The sequence below is a fragment of the Coregonus lavaretus genome (assembly GCF_964263955.1).
Source record: "Coregonus lavaretus genome assembly, chromosome: 4".
Classification (NCBI taxonomy): Eukaryota; Metazoa; Chordata; class Actinopteri; order Salmoniformes; family Salmonidae; genus Coregonus; species Coregonus lavaretus.
Window position 1 is genome coordinate 7,933,102 of NC_139991.1, and position 18,040 is coordinate 7,951,141.

The following is an 18,040-nucleotide window of genomic DNA, read 5'->3' on the forward strand; positions in this document are numbered from 1 at the left end:
TGCTCAGTAAAGAGATATGATTCTGAGATTCTTCACGCTGTTTGAGCCAATATTGTTTTGTAGGTAACAGCATTCCACTCCCGGCCACATGTAAGCTACATAATTGCAGGAGGGGGAGTAACATCAATTTGCAAGTTATTGATTGTTCCCTTTGTCATTTCACCCTGCTTCAGAAAACTGCAATACCATTCATTTGATTCCACCCTCAAATAAAACAGATCAGATTTCAAGGATTTGAATATACAAATAATCAAATCTAGCTATTGCAGGGAGTAAACAAACCTTTAAACCATAACACAGACTCTCAGAGGGCCTGTAATCCACTTTAATTTGTTTAAAATTTCAAAATGTTAGTGACAAAAAACCATAAGTCTTCGGTTGCCTGAACCGTGCCACTTGACTGCATGGCTGGGCACACCCTAAACACCAGCTATCTGCATTTGCATGAGTAGAACAAACAGGCCCTTTAGCGAGGGGAGAAGTAGACTTTTCCACAGTGAAAAAGAGCTAGGCCTACATCACACAATCACAATGTGTGGGCTAGACTCTGACCCCGTGCCAAAGACAATGTAGAGGCCAGCCAGTGTGTGGCTGGCAACACTGCACAGAGTGCAGCAGTCAATTCAACTCAACTCAATTCATGGCACCTTCATTGGCATACTCTAGTAATACACAGCAATACACTTTTCAAATGTGAAATAACATGTTAACACTACACACAAAAATATAACATTCCAAAAGGGGGACATGCTGTACTGTACACTAGCTAAAGCCCTTGGCTCTGCCTGTAGTGCCGCCCTGCTTGGCTCTTTAGGGCACTAGTTGTCACCAGCTCCAGTCTCTAGTCTCTGTCCTGACTGCCAGCTCCTGCCTGGGGCTCCAGGGTCCTCTCTCTACACATGACTACAGATAGAGCTATACCAGTCAGAGACAACACAATATCACTATGTCTCACACTGATTGAGACAAACATAGAGTGGTAGAGTTGTCTTCAAATGAGGAGATAATGCTAAAATAGTCATCTATGGAATAGTGACATGATACGTTTTGATAAGCATTCTCTACAGGAGGTTAACAAACTATTAACAAATATAAATGTGTGAATGTGCTGGTTATATTATGAATGTAAATGTGGTAAGCCGTTTCTTCAGGTCTATACATCCTTTTTGTTCTCTAGCTAAACACTCAATCAAATCTGAAGAAGATAGATATGGCTGCTATTGATAGGTGAAATGTTAGGGAAAACATGTGTTTGGTATCTACAGCACAGGGAAGTCCTCCTCTGAGGAGTAATTAGGTTTTTGTCTTGTATTTCTACTGTGGAATGCATTACTAATATCTCTGGTAGAAATATCTAAATGCACATCTGTGATGTCAATTCTAAGCTAACAGACAACAAGGTTTGAAAGAAAGCGGGCCAGAGACTCGCAGCAGTTCCATTTGGCTTGGAAGGAAGGAACCTTCTCTCTGTGGTTTCTACTGTTGAGTCAGCTGCTCCATTTAACCATCCACCAAATCACTGACAACCAACGTCATGAGACACTGCTACAGTAGCTGAGGTCACTCACACACCAACAGTTAAACAGATAAAAGACAGGCATAGTATTACTGGAGCCTAACAAATGTATTATAAGATCAATTCCACCTGTCTGAAATATCATCCAGGTCTCATCTGCTCTGAATAAAGTCCATATTCACCTACCATTCATCACTTTCATCACGTTTAATGTGTAACAGGTTTTATGGAACAGGGCGCCCATGTCCTACTGCTGGGAACAGAGAGGCTTCAGAGGTTCAGAGGTATGGCACGCAGACCTGTCAGCCCCATCTGTGGCAGCTCTGCTCTGCTCTGGAATAAACTCCATCATATATCCACTCCACTCCGCACCCCAGCACACTGGTCACACACTTAACATAGAAACATACTGCACTGCATTGACAGCCACATTGTCAGCTGTGTCTGTGTGCGTGTGGCAAAGACCCTCTTCTAATTATTTCCAAATCCTAGTTCTCAATTATAGAATTGAACAGGAAATAGACAAAGACATTATGCAGATATGAATGCTTCAGTTTGACTAGAGGGGATTTTGCTCTCTGGCGCGCCCCCACTGCATAAACCTATGCCAAAGAATGTTCATTTACATGCAGTGTCTGTCGAGTAGAGGATTTAAATATGGATTTAACTTGGCACGGGCACTGCTCTGTGTGCAAATCTTTGTCTATCCTGTTTTCAAGTCTGGCAGTCATTAGATATCCTCCTTTAAGTTTTCTTCTGTTTAGTATTTAGGAAGAAATCAAAGCATGTCTTTGTTCATTGATTAAAATAACACTTGAAGGGCACTCTGGTCATAGGAGACTAACTCCTAGGAGAGGTCTTAGGTTGGCATACGACACTTTTATGAAGCAATAAAACAAAATAAAAAAGATCTGATCACAGTCAGTCACAGTCCTTCTTGTGTTGTTCATTTCAAAATGCAGCCTGACACACAACCTGGTACTCATTTGCCTGTAGTCTCTGTAGTCTCTGTAGTCTCTGTAGTCTCTGTAGTCTCTGTAGTCTCTGCGAGCCGATGCAGCCTAGGAACAAAGTCAGATCCAGAACCTTCTTTTCTTTTCAGAATAGTCTTATAAAAACATACTGTACCAGCTTTTAACATCAACAAAACAAGTTAAACTAAGAGCATTTCTAGGGTCTACAATCCTTTCGGTTTATAAAAATAAAGAAGTTGTCTGCTAATATCCTTTCAGAGGCTACCGTTTCTTCAGAGGAAAACAATCCCCAAAAATGAGGACAGGGAATCTCTTGCTGATCTACATGTATGCCTAGACTTAGCTGATCTACATATGTGTGATCAATTACTCAATGTATACCAACACCTCTATCTGCACTATTTAAAGAAATCAGTGGCAAATATATTTACGGTTACACAGGAGCTCGGAAGAGAAGCTTAGGAGCGCAGTTAAAATCACACCTTTTTTCTCACAACATCCTAGGCACTGAATTATTTTCTAATTTTGCAACAAGTGAGATTGTCACAACAGTAAAAATGTCAAACAACCATTGAACGCTAGTAGCTAACATTCCTACATTTCATCTGCTACCTTCCTAAATAACTGCTACATAACTGTATGGAAACCCAACATCTTGAAGAAAAAATTGTATACATCAAAGAAATTCCAACATTGTTTATTTACAGTTTTATGGATATAAACTAAATACAGACAAACAACTCATTGTAACTCTGCTTGAGCTAATAAGAACATGTAATCCAATACGCCACACTAAACATTGGAACTGTGTTAAAGTGAAAAATAAAATCTACAGCATCATTTAAATGAGGTAGCCTGAACAGCAAATGTTTAGTATTATGAATAACCTCACATGCAACAACATATTCCACAGCCTCTGAGCAGTGTTGTTATGTTCTGAGTACTCTGATCTAGTGAACAGGGGTGTTCAGTGTGGGGAACTGCCGCTTGCATCACTGCCAACTGACTGTCAGGAACAAACACGTAATATCCTCCACGTCTCAAATCAAACACATGTGAACACAACCTTGAATTGGAAGGCAAATATTTATCTTGCCAATGTCTGCTCTCCTCTGTAGTTTAATTGTTGAGCAGGTGTCCACATCCCCTCAGACATACAGTCAAAAGGGCACCGCACCGATTGTTCAAACGGACCCTGTTTTCTGGCAAACCCCACTGAAAAAAGAAATGCATTTGTTACTTCACACAACTGTGACCGACCACTGCTAAAAACAACACGCACACCAGATGTGACATCACAAAGCGATGTCCAAGTCATTAGGCAGAACTGAAAACAGAGTTTTTCTTTGTCAAATTGCTAGGAAACCAAACATTCAGACCAAGTGGGCATTGCTTGTGGAATCACTGCGGGCTGCAATCGATTCGGACCTACAGGGAAGCAACCTAATAAATTATGGCAAACAGTTGTGGCTGCCGAGGCATTACCATGTCTTTACCAGTTGTGCTCTGCCTCATCAGAGGGGAAATACTCCTCCAGACATAGTATAGGGGTGAAACATCAATACAGCAAATGTAAACAAGCTAGCCTCTCATATTTCACCTTACATGCCTGAATCTACAGTGTTGTGTTACAATAATAAACTAAACATTCATTACTTTTCTCAGAATCTTAAATAATAATCAATACGCTCAACTGCCATTTGTCTAAAAGCAATGAAGACGTCAGGTATAGTAATTGGTTTTTGATTAATTAAAATAAGTAAACAACACAGTGATTATTTCACATACGGTAGTAACCATCATAAAAATCGGACAAAAAAAAAGTATACAGTTTATTATGTTCACCCCCTCACAATTCATATTTCAAATACACTACTACTACTACTACTACTACTACTACTACTACTACTACTACTACTACTACTACTACTACTACTACTACTACTACTACTACTACTACTACTACTACTACTACTACTACTACTACTACTACTACTACTACTACTACTACTACTACTACTACTACTACTACTACTACTACTACTACTACAACTGCCTTGGCTCTGAAGAGCTCACCAGCCTGTTAATTGAATTAAGTCCAATTTGTGCAATGTACAATGTGACTTCCCCATACACATGTAGCAATGAGAGGTTTGTCAGAGCTAGTGCAGTAGTGTCTTCATTAGACAGACTCTCTCTCTGCACTGAGATCCAGTCATCCACAAAGCACTGTCACAGACAGAGGCCTTGACAAGCAAATGACAAGATGCTTCTCCTTCGGGATCCCCTCCAACTCCGAGCAAACAGTCGTAAGGCAGGCAGCAGGCAGATTAATAAGACATGCTGTAGCGATGGATAGATATACATTTTAATTTGTCACGGTATCTTTAACGAAACGCATCAAACAAGAGTGCTTGCAACCAAGCAACCAAGCCAGCCACGGTGCACAGCTTGAGCTGATTTGACTGTATGCAAAGAAGGGAGCTATTTTCGGTTGTTCACTTCCAATCTAACAGCTACTCTCTCGTGTCACATGGAGACCGGCTCAGCTCCCTGCGAGGGACAACCCCTCATTGGGGCTGTGTGTGTGTGTATGTGTATATGTATGTGTGTGTGTTGAAGTACCCTAAACTGTTCACAACTCACATGGAAGTAGACATAAAAAGACACCATTTTGACTGTGTGCAGAGTGAAGAAAATGTTTCATTAACAAGCATTTGAATGGGATATCAACTAGGGTTGAGCGGTATCCACATTTTCATAACGTCATACCATTTCTGTACCATACTGGGGTATACAGTATTATGGAATGTGCACACAAGGGGCGCTAATCCACCCCACCCCCCCCACCCCCCGGCACAAAACAATTTAGGCAACAGCGATCTTGATCCAGGAGGGAATTGAATGTCTCTGCTGTAACCAAGAAGCTTGATCTTAACTAGCAAGTTAGCAAACCAAATGCATAGGTGGAGCCCTGAGCTGGATATAAATTATTTGACACATCTTAGATTTCTTATAGATATATTTAACTTATAATTAGTTATAAGCAGTGGGGTAGCATGCCCCCCCCCCCCCCCCCCCCCCCCAAAGAAAACATTTATATATATTTTTCAAACGGTATTGAAATCATACAGTATTTCGAAATACCCCGGTATACGGTATATCAACCAAGCCTAATATCGACATTGACAAATGTAATCAAATTAGACCATAATTACTATCAGTTTCAGAATGTAATGTATACTTAGTGATTTGAATTTGTAGAAATATCCCTAGGTAGTTAGATGTATGGAGCCGGCCAAGCTGCGGTATTTGCCCAATGTCCCCCTGCTGAGCACACACAACGCACAACCGATGGCCTCTTCAAATTCATGTCATTAAAAGGCACGAAGAAGAAACCACAATCTCCCTCAGTTCAACCTGCAGAGGGGTTCATGTTTGTTTTGCTATCTCTGTTTCTCTGGCACACTTCGGAGGGGCCTTGAAGGGTCCTGGCAGTGCGGTTCTGCTGCATTTGTCTGGGTATGCCCAGTTCAGACGCATTAATCCAAACTCTCATTCCCTGCAATTTCCACACTTCCTTCCTGTGCTGCTGCCTGCGCCCCTCGCCATATGTTCACAGTCGCTTACGGAGGAAAGGTGCTTCTTCCTCCAACCTTGAGCTCTGGAGGAACTGGAGCATACAGGCTAAAGAGATGGGCTTTATCTCTGCTATAACATAAACTGCCAGAGTGCAGTAGTTATGCAGAATAAATTAGTTTCTTATTTAACATAAATCCATTTCCCTTAGGTTTTTAGTTAGTAATGTGTATCTAAAATGTTTACCAACACCAAATCCACTCATATTTCATTCAAATGGAAAAAGGCCTTGAACTGTTTGAGAAACAGTTTAACTAGGCACAGTGGCAGACTAAATGAGCTAAGTGCTCTAATACTGCTATGCAATAATATTTCAAGTGATGTTACATAAATAAAATAAAAAACATAATTGCAGACTCAATTTACCCTAGAACCTGTACTGTAAAAGCCCTCAAATTGCAATCCACTCAGCAGAAAGGTTAACTACAGAGAAATGCTCTTGTGTGGTCGTACAAGCAGACAAGTCATATCTCTTTATTCATCCACTGTGCGTGAATCTTTTTAGGGTGAAACAAACACTGGAGCACAAAAGGATTAGCCTATCACACCAGCGGGTTCCTGCAATCAGCAGCGGGTTTATTACATCAGGAGGATTTAGTTTTATTGAGCTGCTCATTAGTAGGTTTAATCAGAGCCGTGTCTTATGACTGTTCTAACAGCACTATCAGATCCCTCATCAGAGGGCTGAGTGCTATCTCTCTCTCACACACACACACACACTTCAATCTTTACTGAAATGAAAGCACATGAAAACACAATGAAGAATGTAGCTAGCGTTCCCCATATGGCTTCTGATACAGAGGCCCTTCTCATTCCTGTGCTCCTGGCCATACATTTGCCAATATGGCAGAGGAAGGCCCATCGAGTCCCACTCCTCTGCCTCCAACTGCAGTGCTGAATATAACACAGGCCCTGGTAGGCAGGGGACTGCACCGGAGCCAAACGTTCCCTCATTCTCCCCTGGCCCTGACACCAATGGCAGGGCTGTCAGCACAGCAAGCTACTCTCATGCTACTCATAGAAGGGGGACAGCAGGCTTTCCTGACTCATTTGGGCTTGTGTGATCTTCTCTTCCTCATGACGTGTTTTCTAGTGATGGAGATGAACATGTGGGAGTGAGACAGCCCTTCTTTGGTATCAAAAGTGAATTAACATGATGGGACGATATTAATGATTTAATAAAGTGAGTGACAGCCAATCAGAGCTCATGACCAGTGCCCCTCTGCTGTCCCATCTGTTTCACAGTCAGAGAGGATCCTGGGACGGGGCCAAAAGGAGCCTGGAAAAATGTCAAGCTCTCTCAATTTATTAATGTTGATTAGCACAAGTAATCAAAAAGCTCTTTTAAGTATCCTGGACCTAACTGTCAAATAATGAGTAATTCATATTTCAGTCTTCTAGCTCAGTAATAATTATTAGACTTGCAGGTAGGGAACATATTCCCAGCTGAGAGACAAGGAGAAAAACGGTAGGAAAGCACACAGCGCAGTCTCATCAGTATTTCCTTCAAGTCCTGTTTTTTTTTATTCATATGCAATAAAAAATAAAACGTTAATGTGGTGCCATTTATGATGTAAAGGATGTAACAAATGTAGCTGCTTCCTCTCCCTCATTCAATAATGTAACAAAGCCAGAAAATTATTTCCCTTCATTACAATAATTACCATGGTAACAAACAAAATGAGGTAGCATGAATTCAAAGTTGAGAGCTTTACAAAAGATTTAGCTCGAGTCCATCGTCTTTAATTTATTACTCTAAATCCTTCAAAAGACAAATTAAAACTAGGAACAAATCAGTGGTACGCAGTAATCCTCAAGTATTTTAAAAGAGGAGAGATTGAACTTCAATTTGATTGGTATTTTGCACAGCACAGCAAAAAACAATTTCAGACCTCAGACCTAAAAATAACATGCCACATTGAGTGCAAATGCAGTTGCAACTAAATCTATACATAGGAGAGACTGGCCCAGTCACTGCTGGGGGATTAGGCCTACCCAACAATGACTTGGACTCATCAGCATTTTCTATATCTGAAATGGAAATCCTGATAAATGTATCAAGCCTCAGGTCACGGTCAGCCCCAAACACTCAGTTATCCTCACATACTAGCCACAACACCTGAGAAAATTGTGTGTCTGAGTGTGTGTGTGTGTGCCGTGTGTATGTTTGCGAGAGAGAGAGAGAGAGAGAGAGAGAGAGAGAGAGAGCATTTATGAGTGTGGGAAAGCGTGATAGAAACAGAGATGCCCCATTGTGCAACAATCCACTCTGTGATCTTTAAAACCACTACAACAAAACATGACCCTATGATGGAAATATATCTGATATGATTTTTGGCAAGGCAGTGGTGTACATAGCCTGATTCCTGCATTTAAATCCCTCTCAACACCTGCACATAATGACCAAACAGACAATTTCCTTATCATACCTTCCATCTTCAAACACAAATAGGACACAGCCAGTGAAGAAACACAAACAGCTAGGTTGGCAGAGAGTGAGCTGTAATAAAAACAGTGATAGTAGAGGGGTGACCATGTACTGCACATAACTACTGCACTCTGGAGGGCACATAACATAACATCCTAGGTCGGCGCTCCCACGCAGGCAGACGGATGCAAACAGTCAGGACCTCTACTGGCACTACGCATATCAATACAGGTGCAAGACTTGAGCTGCTACTGGAAAACAAAACACATCTGAATCTACAAATACAAAGCTGTGTTCATAATCACACAGCTTACAATATCACCTTTTCCATTCAATAACAGCGGTCTCTTTAAAAACAGCACATAGCACATGCTCCCTCCTAGCCTGCATCCCTCCCTCCTTCTGAGATCCTTCCTGAGTAGATATGGTTGAACTGGTAAAGGGCCAGTCCCCAACTCAGCATCCCAGCAGCTCCCCAGAGTACCCCCAGTAAAGCTAGGTCCAGGGCTCTCTGACTCCCACAGGGGCCTAGGAGATCAAACAGGGGGCCATTACTCATTCCTTCCCACTAACCCCTGCTCTGTTATTCCTGATCGAAGCCATGAACGCTCCCAGGCGCATCGCTGACACCACAGTTCAGGCCCGGCTAGATGCGATGGCCACGGGCTCTCAGATCATTAGACGAGGACAACCCACCCCTCCTCCTCCCGCTGCCCCTAGAAACGACCTCAGAGGGTAGGGCCAGTAATTAGTGGTCCGGATGGAGGTAGCTAATGCTAATGCACTCTCTCTCTCTGTGTGACGTGTGAATGCGTGTGTGTCAAGGCCTGCTGCATGGTTGACCAATGCAACTCTGTATCTCTTAGGAGTGCTTTCCACCTTACCCCAACATGCTCCCTTATGTCCAGAGTACTCAGCATCAATGTACTATATTTGGGAGTTTAGATTTAAAACTAACAGACATCCTGTGCTTCAGCAGCAGGTGTTCCCGAAGCATACATACAGTGGGGGAAAAAAGTATTTAGTCAGCCACCAATTGTGCAAGTTCTCCCACTTAAAAAGATGAGAGAGGCCTGTAATTTTCATCATAGGTACACGTCAACTATGACAGACAAAATGAGAATTTTTTTCTCCAGATAATCACATTGTAGGATTTTTTATGAATTTATTTGCAAATTATGGTGGAAAATAAGTATTTGGTCAATAACAAAAGTTTCTCAATACTTTGTTATATACCCTTTGTTGGCAATGACACAGGTCAAACGTTTTCTGTAAGTCTTCACAAGGTTTTCACACACTGTTGCTGGTATTTTGGCCCATTCCTCCATGCAGATCTCCTCTAGAGCAGTAATGTTTTGGGGCTGTCGCTGGGCAACACGGACTTTCAACTCCCTCCAAAGATTTTCTATGGGGTTGAGATCTGGAGACTGGCTAGGCCACTCCAGGACCTTGAAATGCTTCTTACGAAGCCACTCCTTCGTTGCCCGGGCGGTGTGTTTGGGATCATTGTCATGCTGAAAGACCCAGCCACGTTTCATCTTCAATGCCCTTGCTGATGGAAGGAGGTTTTCACTCAAAATCTCACGATACATGGCCCCATTCATTCTTTCCTTTACACGGATCAGTCGTCCTGGTCCCTTTGCAGAAAAACAGCCCCAAAGCATGATGTTTCCACCCCCATGCTTCACAGTAGTTATGGTGTTCTTTGGATGCAACTCAGCATTCTTTGTCCTCCAAACACGACGAGTTGAGTTTTTACCAAAAAGTTCTATTTTGGTTTCATCTGACCATATGACATTCTCCCAATCCTCTTCTGGATCATCCAAATGCACTCTAGCAAACTTCAGACGGGCCTGGACATGTACTGGCTTAAGCAGGGGGACACGTCTGGCACTGCAGGATTTGAGTCCCTGGCGGCGTAGTGTATTACTGATGGTAGGCGCACAATTGGCCCAGCGTCGTCCAGGGTAGGGGAGGGAATGGCCGGCAGGGATGTAGCTCAGTTGATAGAGCATGGCATTTGCAATGCCAGGGTTGTGGGTTCGATTCCCACGGGGGGCCAGTATAAAAAAATATGTATTCACTAACTGTAAGTCGCTCTGGATAAGAGCGTCTGCTAAATGACTAAAATGTAAATGTAAATGTAGGCTTTGTTACTTTGGTCCCAGCTCTCTGCAGGTCATTCACTAGGTCCCCCCGTGTGGTTCTGGGATTTTTGCTCACCGTTCTTGTGATCATTTTGACCCCACGGGGTGAGATCTTGCGTGGAGCCCCAGATCGAGGGAGATTATCAGTGGTCTTGTATGTCTTCCATTTCCTAATAATTGCTCCCACAGTTGATTTCTTCAAACCAAGCTGCTTACCTATTGCAGATTCAGTCTTCCCAGCCTGGTGCAGGTCTACAATTTTGTTTCTGGTGTCCTTTGACAGCGCTTTGGTCTTGGCCATAGTGGAGTTTGGAGTGTGACTGTTTGAGGTTGTGGACAGGTGTCTTTTATACTGATAACAAGTTCAAACAGGTGCCATTAATACAGGTAACGAGTGGAGGACAGAGGAGCCTCTTAAAGAAGAAGTTACAGGTCTGTGAGAGCCAGAATTCTTGCTTGTTTGTAGGTGACCAAATATTTATTTTCCACCATAATTTGCACATAAATTCATTAAAAATCCTACAATGTGATTTTCTCGAGAAAATAAATCTCAATTTGTCTGTCATAGTTGATGTGTACCTATGATGAAAATTACAGGCCTCTCTCATCTTTTTAAGTGGGAGAACTTGCACAATTGGTGGCTGACTAAATACTTTTTTCCCCCACTGTACATACAGATACAACTCACTACCTCAGTCCAACACTTAACACTGTGTCCATTCAGACTACATCAGCCAGAGGTTAGGCACAGATAAGCAGGTATAAAAATGTATCTCTGCCTGGCTTCAAATCCAGCTGCCTCAAGTCACGATAAAGGTTGTTTGGTCCCCCACTAACTCAGTGCCTTCACAACTTAATACAACATCAAATACATTACAATAAACTGCTCATTTGAAAAATGAATGGAATCCACATCAAAGGAGCCAAGTCAGACGCCAACTTTCTTCAATCAAAATAATGACAGTCTAGGAGAAGCCTGATAGTAATCTACCTCATATTGGGTGACTGAAGACATTATTTTAATGCTCTAACCTCTTGGCAGACCTGCAAAAGAAGATGCAAAAGCTGTGCCAAGTCACCTGCCTTCAAAGGACTTTCATCACTATGGCAACAGCACGGTTCTCCATAACCAAGTCAGGAGGTGACCTGTGATCCATAAATGAGAGATGTCCAAACTCTCCCTGAATCTTCCCTCCAGTGGCAGGCAGGAGGCCCAGTGTGCCAGGGGAGGGTACCCATCTGAAAGCATCACAAACGCAGTGTGGCCCAATGGTTCACAGAGCAGCCGGCAGGTTATCTAAAAATAAACAGACGTCTCAGGAAGAAAATGATTCCTTCAGCAATACACTCAAAGGCATAAAACATGAAATTAGGTTGATCAAACTAAAGCCTGCTATAAGACCTGATCAAAGAAAAGAAAAGAAAAGGAATACAACTTTTTTTTTAAATATATAGTCTAGAATTTGTTCATGAACTTTTGTAAAACAGGAGTTCTGAGACTACAAACTAACATGAGATGATCTTATGTGGATTTAAATAAACACACTCAAAACAATGAGAGCTTATGAGAAATGAAATCAGTCAAAAGGAGAAATGGAGTGAGAAGCATCTCAAGAGACAACAGCTTCCTGAGCAAAATAAAATAAAGGATTCAGCTTAGTCCTTTTTTAAGAACCTCAGTTGAAAGCTACTGTTGTGGTTACATATATTGAATCTGTTTGAACTAATCCATTTTAGAAGAAAAATGCATGCTTAAATTGAAGACCGACTTAGCAGTTGCTTTAAACAAAAAAAATACAATATTCCAAATCCTTTGAAAATGCTTTGAAGATCAGCTGCTTCAAGATGAGTTTTGTCACCTTTTATATCTTCGCACATTGTGCCATGTACAGTGGAGAGGTTTTGGGTGTGCTAAATTATCTTTAAATGCAAGCTGGGTACTTCGTCAAGTTCTAAGTCTTCTGACTGAACAAAACAATCCTTGCTTAATAATTATGAATGAGAAACAGTCATATTCTTCAACACTGTATTAATAATGAATCAGCAGATAATAATATTTTCTAATCCATGGGGATAGAAGCTGAAGAAAGCGCTTTAAACTGAGAGAAAGTTTTCTCAAGTGGAAGGAAACTGCAGTGTAAGTCTATCACAAGCATATCATTTAAATTATATTTACAAAAAGTATTGTAAATATAATTGAACAGTTCTGACATCCTTGTAACATCCTTGTACAACTTGGCTTCATCTATTCTATAAACAAGCCAACGATAACATGTGGCACATTCTTTGAATTGACTGCAGGCCAACCAGGAATATTTAGGCCCATTCTAAACAATATGGGATAAATAAACATAATTACAGGCAGGCAAAATTGCAGGAGAAATGTATCATAAATTCTGGTCAGGTAGCCAACCAGCAATAAGAGCAGAAATATTTGCCTCAGTCTGTCCCTCTAGGAGCAATAACAACCCAAACATAATTATGGCTTACCAGATTCTTGGCTGACTTCTACAGCAAGTCTAATGTAGGTGGGACAGAGAGAGCAAACCATGATCTGAAACTATTCCTAATATAGCTCTCCAAATATAAAAGTGCCACAGTGAGCTCTGAAGCAAGCTAACTGAGCAGCTTGGACATAGATGTTAATGTGAGTATTGCATCATGCAGAACATTACATTTGATGTATCAGTGGTTTCTAGTTTACTACTTACTGTAGCTCAAGGAGTATAGCAAGCTTGGAAAGCTTGGAACAGACAGGTGTGTGACTCCGACACACATAAAAAGCCTCAAGGAGAGAGTCAGCCCAAAACAGATCCCATATTCTGTCTATTGGTGAAAATAGAACCAAAATACCATCCACATAAGCCTCTACGAAACATGGCTCAATTCTTGTGACTTTTCTTAATGACTAAATAAATACCACCAGGCATTTCAGCCATGACGATGGGCTTTGGTGGGAAAAACAGTCTATTAACAGTCTCCATTTCTTTTCTATTCTAAACAAAAAGCACCATGCTGATGCTGGTCTATTTTGGAAGCCACAGAGTGCATGCCCAACACATCAGGCTTAAATGTGGCTGGTCACATGATGTCCATGAATGCCATGCTATATTAAATTCTAAAGCACACCGCAGAGGTTACTGAGTTCAATTCTTCCACTTCTCACATTAGGAATTCAGAAAATTAGTTCCTTTGTAACACTTTTGAATTGAAGCAACATTCTATTTTATATTCCATTATGGGTGGGGCCAAATGGAATGTATGATCACTGAAACAGAATTTAACAAAAAAATGAAGTAGGCCTATTCAGCAACACTTTAAATAGCATTAGCTACATAGAGCACTATTAAAGGATTGTTGGTAATATATTTGACATAACGTAAACAGACTCAAATTGATGTATATTGATAATGCTCTGTATAGTTGTTAATACTTATGAATGCACAGTGAATGCTTTACCCAAACTGATTTATGAAAGTGCAATGATATACTTAAAGCATCAATTCAGCACTGACTTGACCTGGATCCCATGCTGTTTACCTCTGTGGAGACAGCATCCAGAAAGGGAAGTGGGGATGTAAAGTACTCTGGAAAACATCCTAACACTTCCCAGCCTTTTCACAACAGCTCCCCTTTGGCCCCATTGTGTTGCTGTTCAGTCCATTGTCTTGCTGTTGTTTCCACAAAAAGTGTGTCCTTTAGAACTAACGACAAGGCAAGGCTTTGTTGCTTTACGTAAAACAAGTATTGAGGAGACATAATGCTTGATTGTGCTATGGATTAATGTCCTGGAGCCTTTACAGCGAAGAAATTATCCACATAAAAACAGGGAATTCAAGCAACACTTATCAAAACATCTACGCCAATGACACATGATGCATCATTCTAAACAGCCCACTTCTGCATGAGAAATGCTCCCGGCTAAAGGTACACTACATCAGATCCTCTAGTCATTGAGCCTGTGAGATAGATGTTTGAAGGCCACATGAATGGCCAGGCCTTTAGGGACCTGGGGCTGAGGAACTCACTGCCTTTTTCAAACAGCTCAGCACTAGAAGACGGACACATGCATATGAAACACCACTTGATGAACAGGAAGTAACCCCATACCGTACTTACTACACAACTGATAGACATTGGATATCTTTGGTACAGCTTTTATATGGTGCACAAATCTAGGGAACATTGAATCACAAACGCAATCAATGCCCCACTGTCAATATGAGCAAAATTGATCTTGTGTCATAATCAATAGAAAATGGATATGCGAACAAGCCACCGAGATCTTTTTGCACACAAAACACAAGGAAGGGTTATAAAGTAGTGCTAATTACAATTGTATTACACTGTCAGAGCTGTTAGGTCAATAAGCATTATTTCACATATGTCAAATAAGCCTAAACCATTCCTTATTTCCACATCTTTACAGCAGTCAGTCTACGATAATTCCAGGTGGAGGTGGCATGTTTCAGACACCAGATGTGCAGAGTGCACACACACACAGACACACACACACACACACACCGCTGAGGTGGGAAATGAATAGTAATACTATGTTGAATATGAAACCCTCCTCCTTTGGCTTTTCACAAAATTAATAACCCAAATATCCAAAATACAGTGGAAAACATCAGGAACACTCGTATGAACTGATTTCAAACAGCTGTGGTTAGACAAGACACAACAGGGGGAGAGACAGGACCAGGGCTATAACAGAACAGAACAGAGGACATATTAAAATAGGTTTCTGGGATTAAATCCTACCTGGTGCACTGAACTGGCTGCTTCCAAGGGTGGTTGGCCTGTTTTTCCCACTATTTACAGGTGGAGAAAACATCTAACAGAAGAAAAGAAATGGTCTGAAAAATGTGAAGCTGAGACAAATTCATATTTTGCCTTTGATAATCATGCATCTGTTACAAGCTGTTAAGACTTCCTGTGTTTCATAATCAATTTCTTCACTGGAGAGACATTGACTGATAGAGAATAAACTGGGCTAAACAACAACAAATAAAATATTATAAAAAGATAGATAAGATAACTGTCCTACCGCGCTAAAATCCAGCAAGTCACTCAATTCCTTGTCTGTTCCGATAGCTGCAATCCGCTGTTGAGGATTCATCCTGCCAATCTTTAGACCTAGAGAAGAAACAGATTGTTTGCTTAGGTCCAACTTTGATTTTTAAAAAATTGTCCTAATTCCTTGATTAAAATGTGTTTTTTTCTCCATTCAATAACGAACTTCAGTAAAGCGCAACCTCATTCTATAATCCTACTGGAGTTGACAAGGAATATTCCCAGAACACCTCGGTTCCGAAAATAAATCTGTACAGTGACCCTTGACATTGCTGTGCGAGTTATTTGATCAAAGGTAGGCTACTGCAACAACCGATGAAAGTAATTGTAAATTACCCCTTGTCATCCAAGGTTCCACGCTCCCTTTTAGAAAATGTTATTGTACATTATGACATCTGAACAGAATGAAAAGGAAAAGGTAGCCAATACGTGGTAAGGAAATTCCATCTAACGTTATTTGGAATGGTACAGGCACACTGAAAATTATTGGCGCTGCGTGTGACACTAGTGACACACTGAGACCTGCAGCATCGTTTTTCAACTGTATATCTGACTCCCCAAACGCTACATTTGTATCAATCTTCCGCGACAGACTTAGTTACAAAATAACTAGCCTACTGTAGATTTTCAACTCACGGACTAATGATAGGCTATGCAATATGTTGCTTTGCAATAGTCAATGATGAGCCACGAATTCGATGTGTCACTATTTAGAAAGTGTATAAGCATGGAAAACAAAAAGGAAGATCCACCAATATGCTATAGGCTACAGATTTAAGCTGAGTAAAACGCCCTTTCAAGTAAAAGTAGTAAAGCAAATGCCAACCCTTTACTCCATACCAGCTCCAGTCTCTTGTATCCCAACTTCTTTCACCCAGTCCGAAACCTTTTTTGATTAAACTCACTACAATATTTTACCTTTTCCCCTTTAAAATTCCAACTAGGGCGATCGGGTGTGGCAGTATGGAGCCTCGTTTTCCTGTAACGCGTCTCAAATACTGTAAAATAGTGGTTTAGATTGTAATAGTTAGTAAAATATCCCCTATATGTCACTTGCGAGTTAACCTTAGGCAGACAGACATTTTTGCTTCGCAAAAACCTCAGCACCACAATGGCATTCGGTGTTATATCCTTCCGCTGAAAACAGTGAAACGATATCCCCGGCCTAGCCTACTACAGACACCACGCGGAGTGGTAGGAGATGACAGTCGTTGAGAGGACCCATCATATTACATTTAGCCTATCTTAATCAATCATTAGGCAAAATTATGTGAGACTAGTAAAAAGAGATCGAATCCAGATTTTGTATGTTGTGTCAATCAGAGCATTGGTGTAATGAAAGGTATTGGTGGAGGAGTCTGGGGATATTTGAGACCTCTGAATTCGCTACACTGGTGTCAGAAGTGGGATAATGAATAAATGAGTAGCCTTTGAATGCATATGGACCGAGACATGCATATATATATATATATATATATATATATATATATATATAGAGAGAGAGAGAGAGAGAGAGAGAGAGAGAGAGAGAGAGATCACTTTAAGGTGGTTGCAACTAATTGGAATTCTGGCCCAGAGTAGGCCTAGTTTCTTTAAAAATACTTTTGAGTATCACAGTTATAACCTGTTTGTCCCTATGTAGGCTAGCCTTATGAATTGAGTCCGTCTAAAAGACAGCGAGCATTGTGTGCTGCAGTGTCATGTCTATCATGGTTTGAGCACACTCAAAAAGAAATCAAACTGTTCAATCTATTTTTCTCGTGGCGAACATATTTTTATGAACAGCACAATATGTCGGGACTACTTTTTCCTCCGCTCCGCTAAGGCAACAGGAAAAAAGGAAAGAAAGTGGTGTGAAAAAATGTATCGACATTATATATAATTATTCAAAAACAGCTTGATCGGATTTGGTAAAATGTTAATAGTGGTAATATCCTACCACTTCGGCTGCATGCTTCTTCAGCCATCGGTGTCGAATGGGCTCAGAAAACAATAGAGTTGGGCAAGGGCCAAAACTCTAATGCAGGGGTTCTCAAAGTGCGGTCCGAGGTACTGCAGAGGGTCTGCGGCCAGATAAAACATTTATAAAAAATGTATACATAATAGTTTTTACATACGTTTTTTAACATTACTATTACTAACAAAAACAGATTTAACTAATTTTGGCCAAGGGATCCATGGAATAGGTTTAGTGTGAAGTACAATAAAATGTAATATTATTCAGCTACAATTTATGTACTTAACCCTGGGCAACATGGGC

The 18,040-nt window shown here is 41.0% G+C and overlaps 1 protein-coding gene across 1 annotated transcript in view; it reads right to left on the reverse strand.

The window, feature by feature from the left end:
* LOC311127339 (transcription factor 12-like) overlaps positions 1-17,777 on the reverse strand; it is a 94,646-nt gene extending 76,869 nt beyond the window's left edge. Inside the window, exons 1-3 of the mRNA XM_084159167.1 lie at positions 17,720-17,777; positions 15,755-15,843; positions 15,469-15,541 (exon numbers count right to left, since the gene is read on the reverse strand). Coding sequence (XP_084015293.1) covers positions 15,469-15,541; positions 15,755-15,843; positions 17,720-17,747 — 190 coding nt within the window. The 5' untranslated portion in view covers positions 17,748-17,777. The remainder of the gene's footprint in view (positions 1-15,468; positions 15,542-15,754; positions 15,844-17,719) is intronic.
* Positions 17,778-18,040: the final 263 nt, after the last annotated feature.